At 31.8% G+C, this 18727-nt stretch overlaps 2 protein-coding genes across 3 annotated transcripts; one reads left to right on the top strand and one right to left on the bottom strand.

The window, feature by feature from the left end:
- Window positions 1-699: 699 nt before the first annotated feature.
- On the bottom strand, window positions 700-7826 carry LOC144840213 (transcription factor MafK-like). Of its 2 annotated transcripts, XM_078695950.1 has the most exons (3): window positions 7669-7826; window positions 4426-4496; window positions 700-2777 (listed from the first exon to the last, which is right to left on the bottom strand). In XM_078695950.1, exons 2-3 carry the CDS (start codon window positions 4456-4458, stop codon window positions 2310-2312), a joined length of 501 nt encoding a protein of 166 aa, XP_078552076.1. In that variant the 5' UTR covers window positions 4459-4496; window positions 7669-7826; the 3' UTR covers window positions 700-2309. The 2 variants fall into 2 exon arrangements, with proteins under 2 accessions (XP_078552076.1, XP_078552073.1); XM_078695947.1 differs by lacking the exons at window positions 4426-4496; window positions 7669-7826 and adding an exon at window positions 3361-3795 and having other exon boundaries at window positions 701-2777.
- Window positions 7827-9125: 1299 nt separating this feature from the next.
- LOC144839909 (uncharacterized) lies at window positions 9126-18660 on the top strand. Its single transcript, XM_078695488.1, has 15 exons — window positions 9126-9263; window positions 9517-9649; window positions 9818-11200; window positions 11404-11677; window positions 11926-12177; window positions 12352-12488; window positions 12807-13449; window positions 13561-13736; window positions 14228-14471; window positions 14895-14998; window positions 15143-15301; window positions 15392-15787; window positions 16291-16847; window positions 17281-17439; window positions 18060-18660. Exons 2-15 carry the CDS (start codon window positions 9602-9604, stop codon window positions 18148-18150), a joined length of 4623 nt encoding a protein of 1540 aa, XP_078551614.1. The 5' UTR covers window positions 9126-9263; window positions 9517-9601; the 3' UTR covers window positions 18151-18660.
- Window positions 18661-18727: the final 67 nt, after the last annotated feature.

The raw sequence follows: 18727 nt of genomic DNA on the forward strand, positions 1-18727 counted from the left end.
AATACATCTTTAAGTCACTGTTGCCCAAACCGTGGTTATCATCTTAACATAAGAACAGAACAGCCAAAAGACAATCTGATTCAATGTTTTATAACTAAAATAATGAATTCTTTATTATAAATATCTCATAAATGTACACTTGAAAACAATCAAATACCTATCAATATCAATCAATTCCAATCAATATAATCAATAACTCTCAATATTGTTCACTCTATTCTAAAGCTAAATTTGTATTATTTATTTGAATAAACATTCAATTCAAAACACAGAAAAGTACTTCTTTGAAAAAAAGTATAGTTCATTAACAAGTATTTCATGGAATGGGATTATAATAGTACTTTTGTGAAGAAAAAAAGACAGAGAATTAAAAAACTGAACATACACAGGTATTGGGTACAAATTAATAATTGAAACATCAATTAAACTATTCATCTTAATATTTAAGTGTACCATTACATACCGTAGACTAAAATTCATTTTCTAATTATTAAATAAACTATATACCTATCTATCAATCAATTGTTTGATTTATATATCTACATTTACTTTGATTTATTTAGATAAAAGGTGTATTGATAATAATTTTCAAAAACATGAAAAAATAAAGATTAATAAAATCAGATTTTGAATAGGCAATTTCACAGTTTTAATAAAGTTATTCACTTCTGTAGAAATAAAATCATCAAAAATAATTATTTCACTTATAAAAAGACAAAAGAAATCGTTAATTTCAACCAAAAACCATTGTCTTCCAGACAATTTAGGTATATTTTGCTTTAAATTACATTTTTTGGTGTAAAATGTTTTTTTTTTGGATCAAGTTTTTGGTCAAAGTGAATAACTATTATGTGATATTAAAATGGCATATTCAACAAAAAAAATGTAAAAAATTATTTTTTAGGGGGACAATATATCTTTAAATTATTTACTAAATCTACTGAATAAGTAAAGTTTTTAATCCAAAAAAAACAAACATAAAAGAAATTTATGCTCTCTAATTTGTCTTGAGTAACCTTACTCATAATACCTTGCCTATATATAGCTACAATATATATATTTATATATCTTTAATGACTTAGTTTCGACCAATTCCCTCATGGTACAACAATCTATTTGAAGAATAGAATACAGAACATATGAATAATGTACAATTGCTCATGTATTCAACTATGTTTGATTTACATGATACATGTCCCAAGGGTGTTGAAAACTGCTGTTAATTCATGTTTTACAGCTAATAAAGTTACACTCATAGTGAATAGTGTTAAGTCATTCAATTCAAAGACATTGTGTCCCCCGAGTGAGACGGCCTGAACCATGCTGTCCCCATGACAAGGTTGCGGCGGGGTTACAATACTTGAAGCCCACACGCTCGCAACTACATTGATTAGTGTCCAATTAAATAGCTTTGAACCCGCAAGGAAACGTGTTAATTGTTGCTCCCGTTGGTACGCCTCAACAATCAATGCCATTAATGAAAAAAAAGTATCTCCTCTCGATCAGAACTTGTTTTAATTTTACGAAAACCCAGAACGAAATGCGATACTGTCCTGGGTTTTCAACATAAAACATTGATTGAAGCAATCAACACAAAATATCACCAACATGTCGAGAAGACAAACCTTAATGAAATATTTGAAAATGTGTAATTTTCAGAGCAAGAACTCCACTTAAATCTAAAAATAAATATCCAATTTTAACCAAATATATTTTCATAATAACAGAAATTTAAATATGAATTGATATACAATAAATAACTTACTAGTATATAAACATCTAGAACATGTAAAGAAATATAATTATAATATAATAATATATAATATTACAGTAATAATATATAATTCTGAAGCATATCTATGTATGTGAAAGGCATAAATTGTTATTATATTCTATAATTTTAAACTAATAAAAATAAAATGTTTATTTTAATTCAAAATGATGTTTTTTAAAGAATACCAACTTACTTAAATAATGAAAATCTGTGTATATTACAATTACAATGTGTTATTGCGTGCTGCAGGCATCTTCTACCAATCTCTAATAAAAACATTTTCACAAAATTACAATTTAATAAAAAGATGATACACAGTGCTGGTAATCAATAAAATATTGAGTAATACAAAACACTTTAAATAAAAACAACAAAACAAAACAACTTTCAGAACAATTACATCTGGTTTCTTCTTTCATCAGAATAATTGCGTCAAATAATTGTCAAAATTAAAATTAAACAATTTGAATACGAGTATATAGATGACAAACAACACTCAGTTATTTTTCCTTTTATACTCATATTCATAAATTTACTATTTTGTATACTCTCTCCCCGTCGTAACTCTGATTACTTGCTTCTCTGGCATACGTGCTTGCGACATTCGTGAACTCTCCTCACCTTGGTCGATCCGTAATTTTGGCTGACTGGCTACAAATTTCACTCTTTCTGAGCTTTTCGATTTGGCAAAGTTTAATAACGCTTCATATTTTGATTTCAAAGAGTTGAGTTCAACTTTTTGTTTGTTGTTTTCATGCGCCAGCTTATTCACTTCATCTTGGAGTTTTTTTTGCTCTGATTCAAGAACATCTTTTTGCGACACTCTCTTCTCTCGACAGTTAGCAGCATAACCACGGTTTTTAAGAGTTCTTCTGCGTTGTTTCAGATTTAGAACCTGGTCACGAGGTAAGCCTCGTAATCGGCGGTTTAACTCGCGGACAGACAGACTAATAAGTTCATGATCAGATATCACAGGCTGCTCTTCCACAGATTCTTGCTTTATCTGAAATTGCATCAAATCAAATAAACTTTTATTTCTTTAAATTCAAACACATTCTTATTTACTTTTCTTGAGAAAGCCATAAAATAATATCTAGAACATATAATGTAACAACAAAAATAAAAACATACATATAATAATAACAGATGATAATATACAAGGTAAAATATAAAAGAAAAATGCTATAGAAGATGATGAAAGCAAATACACATGTACCCAAAGAATCTGTAACATAGTTACTTTGCGCTTTTGTTGCATAGTTCACTCTGAATTCACCAGACCATAAAAAAATACACAAAAGTGCAAAAAAAAATAAAGAAACGATTTCAATAGAGAGGTGATATTAGATATTTGACATTACGTTTTACATTGTTATTAAGTCTGTAAACGTGTATTGAATTAAATTTACAACAATTGCAGGTACCGTGTACAACAATTTTGAAATCAGTGATATAACATTAATTTTATAATTACTTTAAAATACACATAATATACAAAGAGTGTCTTTATTTTTATACTCTTCTGTAAAATAAAAACAGGAACTTGCGACAATAATAATTATTAAATATCAAAAGCATTATGTTACCTGCCCAGTTGGCGATAGCAGTGAAAAGGACGGCATAATTGCTTCAGTATACATGCGAAGAAATTATTGTTCCAACAACAGATTGAACAAATTGAACAACTTTTGTAACCAGTGAAAATCAAAAGTTTATAATTCCAAAATTAGGACGGTATAAACAGCACGTTGAAATCCAAAAGATTAAAAAACTTATGATTTATCGTTGACAAGACTAAACAGCAGACACGCAATATGGCGGTGATTGTACAACGAATGTTGGTTACAACGTCTCGTGATCAAACGGTATACTAAGTACGAGAATTACAACATCTCGGAACGACATTCAACGGGAATGATGTCAGCATTTATGAAAAATAAACGCTTTCAAAACAGGTAAAATGAGGCGCATGTGCCAACAAATTTGGAGGTGTTTACGAAAGTACTCTTAAATAACTTGTCTATGCTTATAGTTCGAAAAGACAATAATACACTTGTGTAGGATATACCACTTTCAAAAGGGGATAGAATTAACATCCAATAATAACACAAATTATAATTTAAATCACTGAACCTAACCGTTGGAATAATTTTTGTATTATAATTTGAGGTTTAATTCAGATTAAATACAATCTACTTAAGAATAACTAACAAATGAATTTCGAAAGAAAAAACATGAAGGTTATCCCCCCTATGAAACAATGGATGAAGCCATGACAATGCAGAAGCCAACACTAAGCAAAAAATGCTGACAAATCATTACAGATTGAAAATGAACTGACTCAAGATTGGATGCAAAAAAAGGAGGAAGAATGAACGCTGTTAGCGACTGCTTCTGATCACAGACATCGTCTGATGAATGATTGCTACATTCTATGGCCTATTACCTGTCAAATGTCACACATTTTGCCACAAATCGGTGACAATATGCCACACTATGAAACAATATTGGATCAGTCTATGACGACTGATCCAACACACTACTAGGAATTGTGTGTGATAAAACTTGAAACATGCAAACTATTTTATTTATGTTACATAATAATTAATATATCTAAGAGAATATATAATTAAAACATTAAGTTGACTTACTTTAATATTTGGCGGTCCTGCTTTCCGCACCATCCTTCTGTAACAGTCGTCAAAACAAATGGGTAATGCTCCTATGAATTAAAATCAGATTCAACATAGCAGATTTACAGATACCATATTGATGGATGGAAAAAGTTGCCTAATATTATTGTTCAAAATGCTTAATCTCTTTACACTTTGAAGACATCTTTTTAAGAAACATTAACTGAACTGAAAAGTATGGAGAAATGATGTCATAGATTTAGACGAATTTGATGCTAAACAGTATATTTATTTATTTAATTGTTTCATAAAAAAGAATTATTATTTAATTATTTAAGGTAGTTTTTTCGACAGTAGAAATAAGTTTTTGTTTTTTGTTTTTATCTTGATTTTTATTTGAATTTTTAAGTGAATAAGTAATATAAATAAAAGCTGTTGGTGTGTTTTCTTTTAAATACTAGAAGAACAAACTGTTGTTTTTTTAGACTCTTTTTTTTAATCAAACATGTTGACATAATAAATTTTGATGTATTGATTGGGAAAAATTTAAATTATTAAACAATAAATTAAAATTATTAATATTAAATTAAATATTGAAAAAAACACCATATGGAATAAAAGATCTGCGTCGACCGCAATCTTAAACATGTCAATAAATTGCATTGTCATGATGATGAAGTATTCCCTCAATAGATAACATTTGAAATATTCACTTTTGAAAAAAATATACAAAACCACGCAAAAATTATTTAATTTTTACACTATATTTTGTTAAAGAATTCTTACAATCCATCAAGTGTTAGGCTAATCAAACTTTGTGACAACAATATATGGACATGATGATGTCATATCACTATCATATTTGGGCATATTAGTACCATTTTATCAAGTATCATATTTGGGCACATCACACTTTTTTTGTCAAGCTAGTTTGACAGTGTAGACAGAGCTTTTAGTAAAGATCATAAAGTCCCTGGTTGGTATGCTACCTAACTACTGTAACAACCAAGGTTTGATGGTCAACATACTGAAGCTAGCCACTATTATTAACACACTTTCATATTTCTCAGCATAAAATAATTAACACACACTAGAGTACACTGCTTCGGATTAAAAGCTATACTTTAAAATAAATATACTGTATATTTTAATAAAATACCTTGTGTGTATTGGATAACAATATTAAGCCCATCAAATAGACAACTACTGTAAGCACACTATTTGTCATGATGTATACAAAGGAAAATCGTTATCCGGACTGGTTTGGTTAGTGTCGGCCATTTCCCGGTCAGTACAGTGGTCAACGCAACACGTGTTGCACCTGTACAATTTTAAATCATAAGCTCTGGAACGCTTGTATTATGGTAGTGCCCTCTGTATATATTTGTTCTGCAAATATTGCAATTTTTATTTTTTCAGACTGGTGAGAGAAGAGGTCATCGTATTAATAATTCAGATTATTAATTAATATTTGACAGATTTACATGTTGACCTTGTGACACTAGGAAATGCCCAACAACTTCCTATAAATTCCTTTCACTTCTTGCAGTCAATATACTGTAGTAATTAATATATCAATGAAAAGAAACATAGGTTTCTTTTATTATATTATTGGCAATTATTATATTAAAACATACTATAATATGTAGTTATAAATAATGTAATTTTGGCCTCCTGGGACTCTCGCTGTAACTTATGTACAATAACTTTTAAATCCTTGCAAAATGGAATTTATTGTCAATAGTGAACAGTACAGTACCTTATTTTTCTGACACAAATTATTAACTACTTATTTATTTACTTGTTAAATTAAATTAAACTCATTCATTCGCAATATAAGCAATTAAATTCTTTGCCAGTATTTTATATTTGCATTTCATAATTATTTAGCATAAATGTGATACTTATAAGGTTTTAGACAAACTGTATAAGTTCCTATTAAGTATTATATAGGATTAGTTCAGTAGCTTTTTTGTTAAAATGGCTGTAAAGTGTAATTAACAAATTAATTGTTGATGTACATCTCGGTTGGAGACTGACGAATATATACCCTATCACAATGACTCATGTTAAATAAAACCACAAATGTTGGAAATAAATAATCACTAGACGATGTTAGAAATGTGAAGGAATCAACTGAAGTACTGTAGTTCTTATAGGGGCCTACTAAAACTATTTTAAAAATAAAAAGCTTTATATTTTTTTTAAAACTTTCACTTCTTCTCAAATGTACTGTAAAAAATAAAAATAAAGTGTCAACAACTTAATTTATTTTATTTTTAGAAATTATGTAACATAAATTAAAATATACTAAATAAAATATTTTTTCTTCGTAGTTTTTTAAATTAAAGCATCTAAGTAGGGAATTAATACAGAGTGGGTCAGGCTGTAAATAAACATGACTTTATTAATAATATAAATTTAAATCTCATTATAATAAATATACAAAATTTATTTAAACATATATTAGTATTACAACCATGCCTAGAGCAGATTTTCCACTAGGTGAATTTGTTTGCGCGAACGTTTCACAGAGTGCGCTATCATTTCCACTCAACCAAGAGCGAATATCTAAGATTTTCATGTACATCGCGTGTCTGTTGAGCTTTTCGATTCGCTCATGAATGCATCATAGCTAATTTCCAGAGCTCTGGCTTCGCAAAAAGTAGAAAAAATTCGAACTACCAATTTCGCTGGAGAAAAAAACTCAAGGAACTAAAATTTGACGCAAAGAAATTTGGATTTGGAAGCCGGAAACACGAATATGCATAATAACCTAAATGCTTTTGATTCGCGTGAACAAATTCGCCTAGCCTAGTTGAAAATAGGTTTACACTAACAGACATCATTCATCATCCACCATTCATGCACTACTAGGCCTACAGCTAAATTTCTTTTAAAAAAAATGTATTCATAATAGTCATATATGTATGTATAATTTTAAATGAATATTTATTCTGATTATCTAAAATGTTGATATTAAAAACCAATAATATAGGCGTACTATACTATAGTTTGAAAAGAGGCTACAGACAGGTATCATTTGATGATCTGATAAGTGATAGGCCTATAATTACACGAAAACAACTGACAAGAGGAAAGTTTTAAAAATTAAAACTAGGGCCTAGGTATTCAGAATCCTACAGAGCTGTGTAACTGACAGGGGGCCTACCTAGCTGCTCTCTAACTAAAAAAAACAAATCAGACGAGAACCACGGACCACCGACAATTGTTTTATTTTAAAGTCTGTTTCATGGTTACCTTCAGTTTTCTCACTAAAAGTGCTGAGTAGGTGATTTTTTTCAACTATCGATGACGAGCTAAAGAAGTTGTTGAAAGTCCAAAGAACTGCTTATTCATCAAAAAACGAGTTGTTGTTTCACGACCTATCGCCCCGTAAACAAAACAAAAACGACAAGGTTGACACAATACTCACGTGAGAATGAGAAAACTGCTGACTCGACAACTTAGTCTATTATCTCCAGTCGTCGCGTTACAAAACTTAATCGCTAGTAATTTCAAAAAACATTTATTATGGATCTCTAAGACTAGCATTATTATTTTTTTAGAACCACACCGACTTCGTTTATATCATAATGTATTAAAATAAAAAATAGTAAATAGTATGTACTCTTTATTCTATGTATTACAATAGACCAGTGTAGCAGTCAAAACCAACAATCAATGTATTCATTGGTACATGGAGGTTGGTATGGTACGAACGTGTGAGAGATAGGCTGTGTTAAAGATGTATTGTCGCCAAAAAACATTAAAAATGTTTTTAAAAAATTAAAAATAAATAAATTAGACTTGAATATAATATTAGTAGTTTTAATAAAGTTAATCACTTCTGTGGAAAAAACGAAAAAAATTTGTTTTTTCACTTATAAAATACAGATACAGATCTTTTATTGTCATACAAAATAGTATAGTATGAAATTTGTCTTCTTGTTGCGAAAAAGCATACACTTAATTAATAGAAAAAAAGTTACAACGCATGCAAAATACAATAACATTATCAACAATGTATATACAAAATATAAAATGACAAAATAAATGGTTAAATTCAACCAAAAATCCATTGGCTGCCAGCCAATTTGACTATTTTTTGCTTAAAATTACAATTTATTCAGGTAAATAATTTTGTTCGATCTAATTTTTGGTCAAAGTGGATAACTATTATGTGATATTAAAATGGCATATTCAACAAAAAATGTCAATAATTCAGTTTTTCAGGGGGACAATACAACTTTAATGATACTGATTGAAATGTAATTTACATAACACAGTCTCTATAGGCCTATATAGCAAAGTGCTATAGTCTTCAAGTCTGAAGTTTGCACTAAATTGGAAGAAGAAGATATTTAAAATATTAATAGTATGACCTCATTTAATCAAATGTTAATGCAGTTTCATTATTACAGGTAAGGACAATTTTGTATGAAATTGGAATAGCAAATTATTATGTTTTATATTATTATCAAATTATTGATCTATTTTTTGCTCCACAATGATATGAATATGAAGGTTTATTTTTGTGTAGAAAATGTCCCCTATATTGTATTTATATAATCATAATATTTGTGAACCTTCAATAAAACAATTTTTTGCGCAAATAATTAAATTATTTCTACTCTCTCCACCACCTCCTCTGATCTCAAAGTTTGAGTGAGAGGGGAAATTATTAACATTGAGGGCAGTATTTTAAAATATTTGGCGCGAAATGTTATGACGACTATTCTCTCTAGTAAAGAATGGTGTAAACATTGAGTGAGTCGTATAACTCCTTTTTCTTTGGTGTATGCATTAAATTCAAAAGTGATGCAACTATTTATTTATATTATAAAACTTTTATAGTAAGTATATATTGTGTATATGTTTGTTATTATGTTATTACACCGCAGTTAATCCAGTACTCGACGAAACTAGCTAGGCCTACTAGCTAGCTAGGCTAGCCTTCCATTTTTTGTACTAGGCTAAATAAAAAGAAGCGGGCCTGCCGGCGACAACAGTTCTATGCGCGTACTACTAACTACAGACTTACCCTATATGAGGCCTACCCTATATAGACCTAATTTATAGAATATTGTTTCTTAATATTTCTTTCAGATATCATTTACATACATGAAGATTTAGGCTTAGTTAGCTTAGGTTATCCTGTCAATGATTTAAATAGACAAGTAATAATGAAAATATGATTGGAATACAGCAGCAGGGGACAACAAAAACAATAGAATCAAAGGTAGGCGTACATATGTACAATAATCATGTATAGCTACAAAATAAGATCACTGGGTATTACAAAAGTACTGAAATGATAATGTCATGATAATATCAACAAAATGTTTTTGTCTATCAAGAGTCTTCTATTCTATTTAAGTAATATTAAACCATTTTCTATTTATTGTAGTCTGCAGACCAAACAGAAGGCAATGAGGAAGCAAACAAAAAGCCAAAGGTTTTAACACTCAACAACTTTTTAAGTATAGGCTCTGGATCTCCGCCATCTAAAATGTCAGGAGATCTACGTAATTATTTTGGAACTAGCCCACCACCAAGCAAATCATCAGAAAATGGAGAAAGCAAACAAAAAAATGCAAAACATCTGTCAAAACAGGCATTGAATGACGAGAAAAACAAGTCAGAAAAGGCCAAAAATTGTGAGAAACCAATAACTAAAAAGAAAGAAAAAGCATCAAGTAATTTAAAGGAAAGTAATGGAGAGAAAGTAAAGGATGAAATTAGTAAGAAAAATGGTGGTAAAAGTATTAAAAATTCAAAGAAAAAGAAGTCTGAACAAACGGTTGTAAAGGAACCAGCATCCATATCAAGTGTAAAAGATGAGGGTGCCATGGCAGAAGATGCTAATTTAAGCTTTGTCTCATTTGAAGATTTTGTTGGAGATGATAAAGAAAAGAAAGAGAAAAAACAACACAAGAAAAAGGAGAAATTAATGAAAGAAAAACAAACAAGGAAACAGAACAATGAAAAAGAAAGAAATAAAAAACAGACTGTGCCAAAGGAAAACCCTCATAGTGATAATGCAATACAGAAAAATACTGAAAAGCTTGTACATTCTCAGAATAATCAAGTAAAGAAAAAATCTGTTAAAAATCTACTTTTGAATGATGATGTATGGTTTAAAACTGTTGTAGCTGAAATTCATCATCGTAGCCCTGTTTCTAGTAAAAAATGTCTAAATAAAAGCCCCCAACAAAAGAATCCAAAGCGTCGATCTAATGTCGTGGTAGATTCTGAAACTGGAAAATTCTGTGAAATAGAGGTCGTCCAATCAGATGTACAGAACAATAATCAAGTACAGTTTTATTTAGAGTCGAAAAACAACAGAAATAAGCCGTTTCCAATATTCCAGAAAAGAACAGAAGAAACAAGTCAAGTAAATAAACCTGTATTCAGTATATTTGAAAAAAAAAGTAAAAAGAATGACGAGGATAAATCGCTGGAGGATGAACAGAAAAACAACCTGAAACGAAAGAATGTGAAACTTGAAAAAGAAAAGATGCCACAAAAGAAGAGAAAAAAGATGGATTCTATGGCAGAAACAAGCATGGAGAGTGTGGATGATTTTAAGCCATTAAAAGAGAAGTCAATTAACAAGACCCGCAAGAAGTTGAAGAAAACAAATGTAAATGATGTATCTCCTCAGAAAGTTAGGAGATCAACACGGAAGCTGGCGAGTTCAACTCCAAAAAAGGAGTTTGAGGTTGAGAGCGCAATCCGGTCAGATGGAACAATACGCATGAGAATAAGACTCAAGAAAACCCCAGGGAAGGTAATGCTTGCCCTTCTGTCTAATTTGGAAGGTCTGGAATTTAACTGTTTCAAAATTTACTTTACCCATACCACAATGACATGGATAAAAGCCCCACATACAATGATCCTTAAATAAAGCCCAACCCATTACAGTACAACCATTTTATTCTTATATACCAGATTAACAAACTATATATTTTAATTATTTTTATTTTACAACAGTGCGATGTCAAAACAGCCACCGCTAGTAAACTTTTAAAGAAGGCTAAGGGTCAAAGTGCAAAGGTCATGTATGCCAATAAGTTAAAGACCAGTCCAACTAAAATTAAACAGAGAAAACTATCCGGAAAGCAGACAATCGCAGAAATCAAGGAGAAACGTACAACCAAACAGTTGGGAAAACGTATAGTTACTGAAAACAAAAAGAAACAAAGTACAAAGGATACAGAAAAACAGACTACTTTAAACAACAAGAAAACTGCAACAACAAACAATGGTAAATTTAGTATGATTTGAACACTAATTCCGTGAAAGTACATAATCAGGCAAGGTAATTGGTCTGAAGTAATTTGTACTTTATACTAAATACATTGAGAATACTTGCGAATATATCTCCTCCATGGTACAAAGTCAAAACATCTGACCAATTGCTCAACACCCTGAAACACAGTAGTTACAAACAATCAGGCAAGGCAACTTATGATTGTGATTTTGTGTTTTAAGTTGTTTATTTGTTTATTATAGTGGCATTAATATTTACTAAAGATGGCAGAAAGAAAGCTTCTAAGGTCATGAAAGGCGCAACATCATCAACAGATGAAAAGAATGAAATAATAAAGAAAAAACCCATTTTGGATGAGGAAACTATGAAAGCCAGACGTGCCTTTCTAAATAAAGACACTGCCATGGATAACAGCAAACAAACAAACAGTATCATCAATGTAAACGATTTGCAGGAACCTCCTCTGCCCTCTATATCCCATGTGTTGCAACTTGGTAAGTTAACCCTCGACCATTTACTTAACATTTGGCAGGGTGTGGATAGACCTCTATGTACTTGCTTCTGAGAGCAGTTTGATAACTTCTTTGTTTTGTATCCAATTACACTACCAGATCTACATATAGGCCTACTACTTATAATGGATTATTTTGTTTTCTTTAATTACATAGATGACAATCCACTTTGGAATTTACCCAAGGTGAATTTAAATATAAAGAGCACTGATGTCAACCAGATCTGTAACAGAACGTGGACAAACGGTCTGATTAATTTGGATCAGAAAAGGTACAACCAATACAGAATCAAGGTAAGAAACACTATTTAATCATGTTATTAGATGCAAGAAGAATACAATCTTCTATGCATTCTTTCATTGCCTCGTCCTTCGGATGGGATGTAAAGCCATTGGTCCTTTGTACATTAAAGAACTATTCTAAAAGAGTAAGGGATTGTCTCCCTGTGTGCTGATCTGGTAGGCGCTGCACTGCTGGCTGCCATCGGTCCAGGGAGGGCCTAATCCGAATTTCTTCAGTTGCCAGTTAAGCTTGAGGACCAGTATAAATACGTTTACCTTTTTCATATTCATTAATATTTTATTCATTAAAATTTTGCTCTTTTTTTAAAGGATTTTTCTGGTCATCTGCAATTCACATATGAAACTCAAAGACTACTTTTAAATAAACTGAGTTTGGAATATCCCACATATCCTGTTCGGAGAATTTTTAAACGATATCTTAGCAAATATAATGGAGAAAATGTTAGCTGCAATAAGAACAAAAGGAGCAGTAAAGGGCACGAAGATCTAAAAGCAAAATGTAAGAAGGAAATCAGTAAACAAGTTAAACGAAAATCAACAATATTGGAAGAAAATGAAGGTAGAAGTAAGAGAAGGAAAGTACCAAATAATGAAAAGAATGGTAACAAAAGCGAAACAAATGAAGAAGTTAGACCTACAAGAAGAACAAGAAAAAAGAATGTTATTACAGATGACGATGAGAAGGATGAAACAAAAGAATGCAAGAAAGAGGAAAAGAAGGAAAGTAAGAAAGAAGAAGCTAGTGATGTTAAAGCGACGACTAAGCCAGTTGGATTGTTGTGGACAGAGAAATACCAACCGTCAAACATGTTAGAACTAATTGGTAACCGAGGAAACACTAAAACGCTAGAGATATGGCTAAATGAATGGAAGAAAATATCAATAAAAGAAACAATTAAGATAAAGAAGGAGAAGATGAAAAATGGAAAAATTGCATCTCAGTCAGGCAAAGGTTAGAAATCCACATTTTTGTTTCAAGTTTTCGACACAAGTTAGCAAAACAAGAGCTCAAATATTTGTAAAGGTACTGTAATACTACTGTACTTTGTTGTTCTTTAAACAGATTGGTGGACACAGGATAATGATAGTGAATTTGAGTTTAATGATTTTGATAGTGGTGAAGATAGTGAGGATGATGATTATGGTGACATCCTATGCAACACCAAGATACTGGTGGGACCAAGCGGGTCAGGAAAGACGGCAGCTGTATATGCTTGTGCTGGTGAACTTGGATTTAAGGTAATAAATTAGTTAAAATCATGTGTGTGTACAAGCATTACATGAACTTGATGTCTATCACATGACAGTGATGATGTTTATCACATGACAGTTATGATGTTTAAAGTCCCATTCACTACGTTTTTTAGATCTAATTTAAGGTCACAAACTACATTTAATGTAAAAATAAATACTATATGGTCCTATTGAGATAACTTTTTTCGTCTTTGAACGGTTAAAAATGTGAAAAATAAGTCGATTCTAATAATTTTAGCGAGCTACTAGGTAGTGCATTGTTTCTCTCTTTTTAAAAAATAAATTTACCATAAAACGTACATCTAAGACAAGGAATGACCTGGTTTAATGTTTTGAAAGTAATATATATGCATTATTTTTACAAAACGTCAACAATTGTAGGGAATGGGTCTTTAAGGCAAACTCTGTATCTATCAGATCATCTACGTTTCCTCAGTAAATGAAGACCAGAATTCAAATTCTTATTTTTCATCTAGGTTTTTGAAGTGAACGCATCCAATCGTAGGACAGGCAAGCAAATTTTATCGGAGCTTGGTGAAGCCACCCAGTCTCATCATGTTGCCAGGCAGTCAGTGAGTGGACCGTTGGCTAGTTTTCTGTCGGTTCAAGGCTCGCCACAGAAGTTGTCTAATCCAATAAAGCCTAAAATTGGAATACAGAATTTTTTCAAGCCAGCAGGAAATGTGGACAAGCAGAAAGGAGCAAAGAAACAACCTAAGAGTAAGATACTGTACTTGCATATTTGTGAACTATTTTAGGAGGCTAAAGCTCTGTCTACATTATCAAACTTGATGTGACAAAAAAATGTGATGTGCTCATATATGGACACGATGATGTCATATCACTACCGTATTTGGGAATATCACTACCATATTTGGGCACATCATACTTGTCAAATTAGTTTGATGTTGGAGACAGAGCTTGAGGGGGGGGGGGGGAGTTACAACCTGGCAATAAGTCAGGTTTGAACTCTGGACATTGAGATTGGAAGGTAAGCTACAGCTCCATTGCAAGTTAGAAATGTTCTCAACTTGATATTGGCTTCTTCCTATTTGGTGTCTTTTAGAAGGTGTGCCAATAATCAACATGTTTTGTTCCTTTTTACTAGCTCTAAATTTCAATTCTAATTATTATTTATTACAGAGGTAATAGAGGTAAAGAAGATAGAGCCAGTTTCAGACACGGAAGGACAGCCTTTAAGCACTGCAAAGAGGATTACTAGAACATCATTGATTTTCTTTAAAGATGTAAGACTTTTTAGAATGATTTGATAGTAGTGAAAGCCAGCAGGGGTGTGTTAACATAAGTTTAAGCATAATAATATTAACCTATTTGGAATCAATAAACGGCATTATAGCTTTAGTTATTATGTGAAGCATTTGTTTTTATAGGTGGATATAGTCTTTGGAGAAGACAAGGGATTCTTATCAGCAATAAACAGCTTAATGGAGACTACTAAACGGCCAATCATAATGACTACCTCTGACCAATCAGTATGCGACGAATTTAGCAGTCCGAGTGAATATCTTGAATTTAAATACCCTAATGTTGTAAGTTTGAGCATAAATGGAAATCTCAGTAATGTTTTCAAGATTAAAAATTTGAAATGAAAGTTGTTAAAATCTCTTTCTGTTTTCTAGGATCAAGTTGCAGTGAATCTACAAATGATTTGTCTTGCGGAGAATGTTTTAGCCAATCGTTCTGATTTAATCAACCTCGCGAATTTACTGAACTGTGACATGAGGCGATGTATAAATACCCTTCATTTTTGGGTAGAATCTGGTGCTAGTTTTAACATGTTGCCATGCAGCCCAATGACGTTTAATAAAGATGTATATGAAGCAATAGAAACAAAAGAAGAAGGTGATCAAATAAAAAATGTGGAAAAGAATATGAAAGAAGCACCATTGACGTCAGGTGCTATGGTAGACTCGGACATCCCAATAGAAGTTCCACAGCATGTTGGGTGTTTTGAAAGCTCTATTGGTGTTCTTAATAGACAAACTAATTTGAAAGACATGTTTGATAGTCTGAAAGTAAGAAAATCATTCATTATAATTATTTCATAAGTCAATATCATAATTTCTATTGTTTAAATGATCTTTATACATTTTATTTTTCAAATGATGCGTCACAGCATTCAAACACTAGGGAGCTTTTGATTTACCATCTGGGGCATAGGAACTAATTTACCATCTAGGGCCTAGGAACTAATTTACCATCTAGGGCCTAGGAACTTATTTACCATCTAGGGCATAGGAACTTATTTACCATCTAGGGCATAGGAACTAATTTACCATCTAGGGCCTAGGAACTAACTTACCATCAAGGGCCTAGGAACGAATTTACAATCAAGGGCCTAGGAATTAAGTTACAATCTAGGAACTAGTACTTCATTGTGCGCATGAATGCGTCATTTGATTCCTCAACACAGATTGGTGAATTCTAATTATGTGGTTCTAGGTTGTTGAAAATTGGAAAAGATCCCTATAACATAGTCAATATATTTCTCATTATAACCCTTTTTTCTTTGTTTCAGCATTCTATCCAAAATGCTTCGGATTTCTGCAAGCAATGTGATTTAGTCTCTGCATTCAATAATATTGGAACAAGCATCCTACAGAACAACATTCATACTTTGTTGCCAAGATTACATATTAAAGAATCCAAGAGAACAAATGCCCCGGATCACAATAGTGATGATGGTGAGCACAGAAATACTGACAAGGATCACAAAACTGATGATGTCAACACAAGATTGTCTAGCAAAACTATGGACTCATTTTCTGAACTAGCAGAAAATATGTCATTTATGGATGTATGCAATAGTTTCACAGGATCACAAGGAAAATCAACCTTTAACCCTTTGAATCAAAGTTCAAAGGTTAGAACAGTGCAGTATAATGAGCCTGCTATAATAAATGGTCATTCTTTGAACATAGCGGCCGCTATACAAGTTGCAAGTTATCATTGCTGTCGACGAAATTTGTTGGATGTTGAAAACGAGTTAAAGGAGCAGTGTAATGATACTTCAGATTTGGTAAATGAGGAGAACCAAAACTTCAATCAGATTCTTTGTCCAAAGGAAATAGAAAGGTATTATGTTAACATTGCTTCACATTCTTAAGCTTGGTTCCAACAACGCAACGCAAGTGAATGGACCAATCACATGTTCGGATGATCCACTGCTTAGTCACATACTACGTGCCAGAGTATCCATTATAAAACATAGGGTAGTAACACACATGTACAGGCAATGGCAGGCGAGAGAGAACGCCTACTATGCACTATAAAGCAAATATTCATGTGGCCTTTGTGTATCAGCACCAACAAGGAACATGACAATAATAATAATAAAGCTCTGTGCCCATATATGGGCATGATAATGTCATATCACTACCATATCTAGTTTGATAGTGTAGACAGAGATTTGCAGTACATATTTTCAATTTTCTGCTTTGCTAGACTATCTGATGTGTTTCTAAATGAGTACATTATATTCTAATCCTCAATATTTTTGTATTCCCAGGTCTTTTAATGACAAATCATCGATGTATAACTTGGTGACATGTCAATTACCATTACAAACATGTGGCAAGCAACGTATTCTTGGTATGGATTATTTTCCAACTGTTCGCAACATTTGTAAGAATGAAAAGTTTAGAAAGGAGACACAGAGAAAGAGAAGGTAAGGAGTAAAGTTGTTTTTGTGGCTTCCTTCTCATGAAAATAATGCCACTGTCAAAGACTCTGTTATAGAGCATCTTGTGTGTGTCTTAAAAACTTAAAAGGTCCAGTGTACACATCTGGCTTGTGTGCACTTTAAAGAACCCAGTACATCTTTCGGAAGAGTGGGGTACCCCGGTGTGTTGGTCCATTCAGCCCCTGCTGTTGTGGACAGATGAACGGGTTCCGTTTGGTAGCAGCACTCGACACGAAGGGACCCCTTAGGGAAGTAGAAAGTTGTGGTGTGTGTCGCTCACACCTGTGCGCAATCAAGCCCAGTAGGCTGCAAGTCGCAGGTTATTCCCCTATTTATATTTACTTGAACTGCGACCATGTAAATCTCCTGCGAAGGATGAAAAAAGGTAAACAGTATCTGTATGGACACAATGATGATATATCACTACCATATTTGGTCACATCACACTTTTTTTTATCAAACTAGTTAGGTAGTGTAGACAGAGCTTAAAGCCTTGTTTGTCTTCCTCCTTGTACAGTATGTTGTCTCGTTTAATATTCTTTATATGTTGTATAAACTATTTGCTATGTCTTAATTTACTATTTGTCTTTTTTTTATCTTCTTAGATTTCTTCATTACTTGGATTCGAATTATATAGTACTGAAGGAAAATACTCACATACTACTGGCTACCTCGTTGCAAACGAATCAACAATGAATGGATTTGACTTCCTGGCAAATAAATATTTTTTAGATTATATAGACACAGGTATTATAGTTATTTGAATAATTACATAATTTTTGATGTGTATAAATTAATGTTTTCTAAAAACTGTACATAACATTGATGTTGCATATTAAGATATAAAGTAATTGAATCTGAAATATCAAAAATTGATTTGTGAATATTAATAAATTGAATTGAAGTACTATTTTAATAATAGAGATAATGAACATGTATTAGACCTGAAACTTTTGAATATGCAAATGTTTTGGCATAGGAAACAGAATGCATGATGGGAAGGGTTTATCATGTATTGTGGGATTTTATAAAATATACAAATTGCATGTCTGTTTAAATGAAATCATGTCATTTTTAGATTTAAATCATTTGGTTTTGTATGTATATAATAAAATACTATTTTCAGTTTGTTTTAATTTATTTAAAATGGTGATATCCTGTATTATGTTCTATTGTTTTAAACTGAAATAAATTGTTCATATAGTACCATGTGTTTTACTATACATTGTTTATAAGTCACTTACCACTAGTGTTTGCTATACTCCACCACAGG

Source organism: Antedon bifida, chromosome 4 (assembly GCF_963402885.1).
Source record: "Antedon bifida chromosome 4, ecAntBifi1.1, whole genome shotgun sequence".
NCBI lineage: Eukaryota > Metazoa > Echinodermata > Crinoidea > Comatulida > Antedonidae > Antedon > Antedon bifida.

Coding starts and splice junctions, on each gene's coding strand:
- LOC144840213 (XM_078695947.1), bottom strand. CDS start 3,414: ATGTATACTGAAGCAATTATGCCGTCCTTTTCACTGCTATCGCCAACT. Junction 2,778..3,360: donor TGCTATCGCCAACTGGGCAG/GTAACATAATGC, acceptor ATGCAATTTCAG/ATAAAGCAAGAATCTGTGGA.
- LOC144839909 (XM_078695488.1), top strand. CDS start 9,602: ATGATTGGAATACAGCAGCAGGGGACAACAAAAACAATAGAATCAAAG. Junction 9,650..9,817: donor CAAAAACAATAGAATCAAAG/GTAGGCGTACAT, acceptor TATTTATTGTAG/TCTGCAGACCAAACAGAAGG. Junction 12,489..12,806: donor ACAACCAATACAGAATCAAG/GTAAGAAACACT, acceptor CTTTTTTTAAAG/GATTTTTCTGGTCATCTGCA.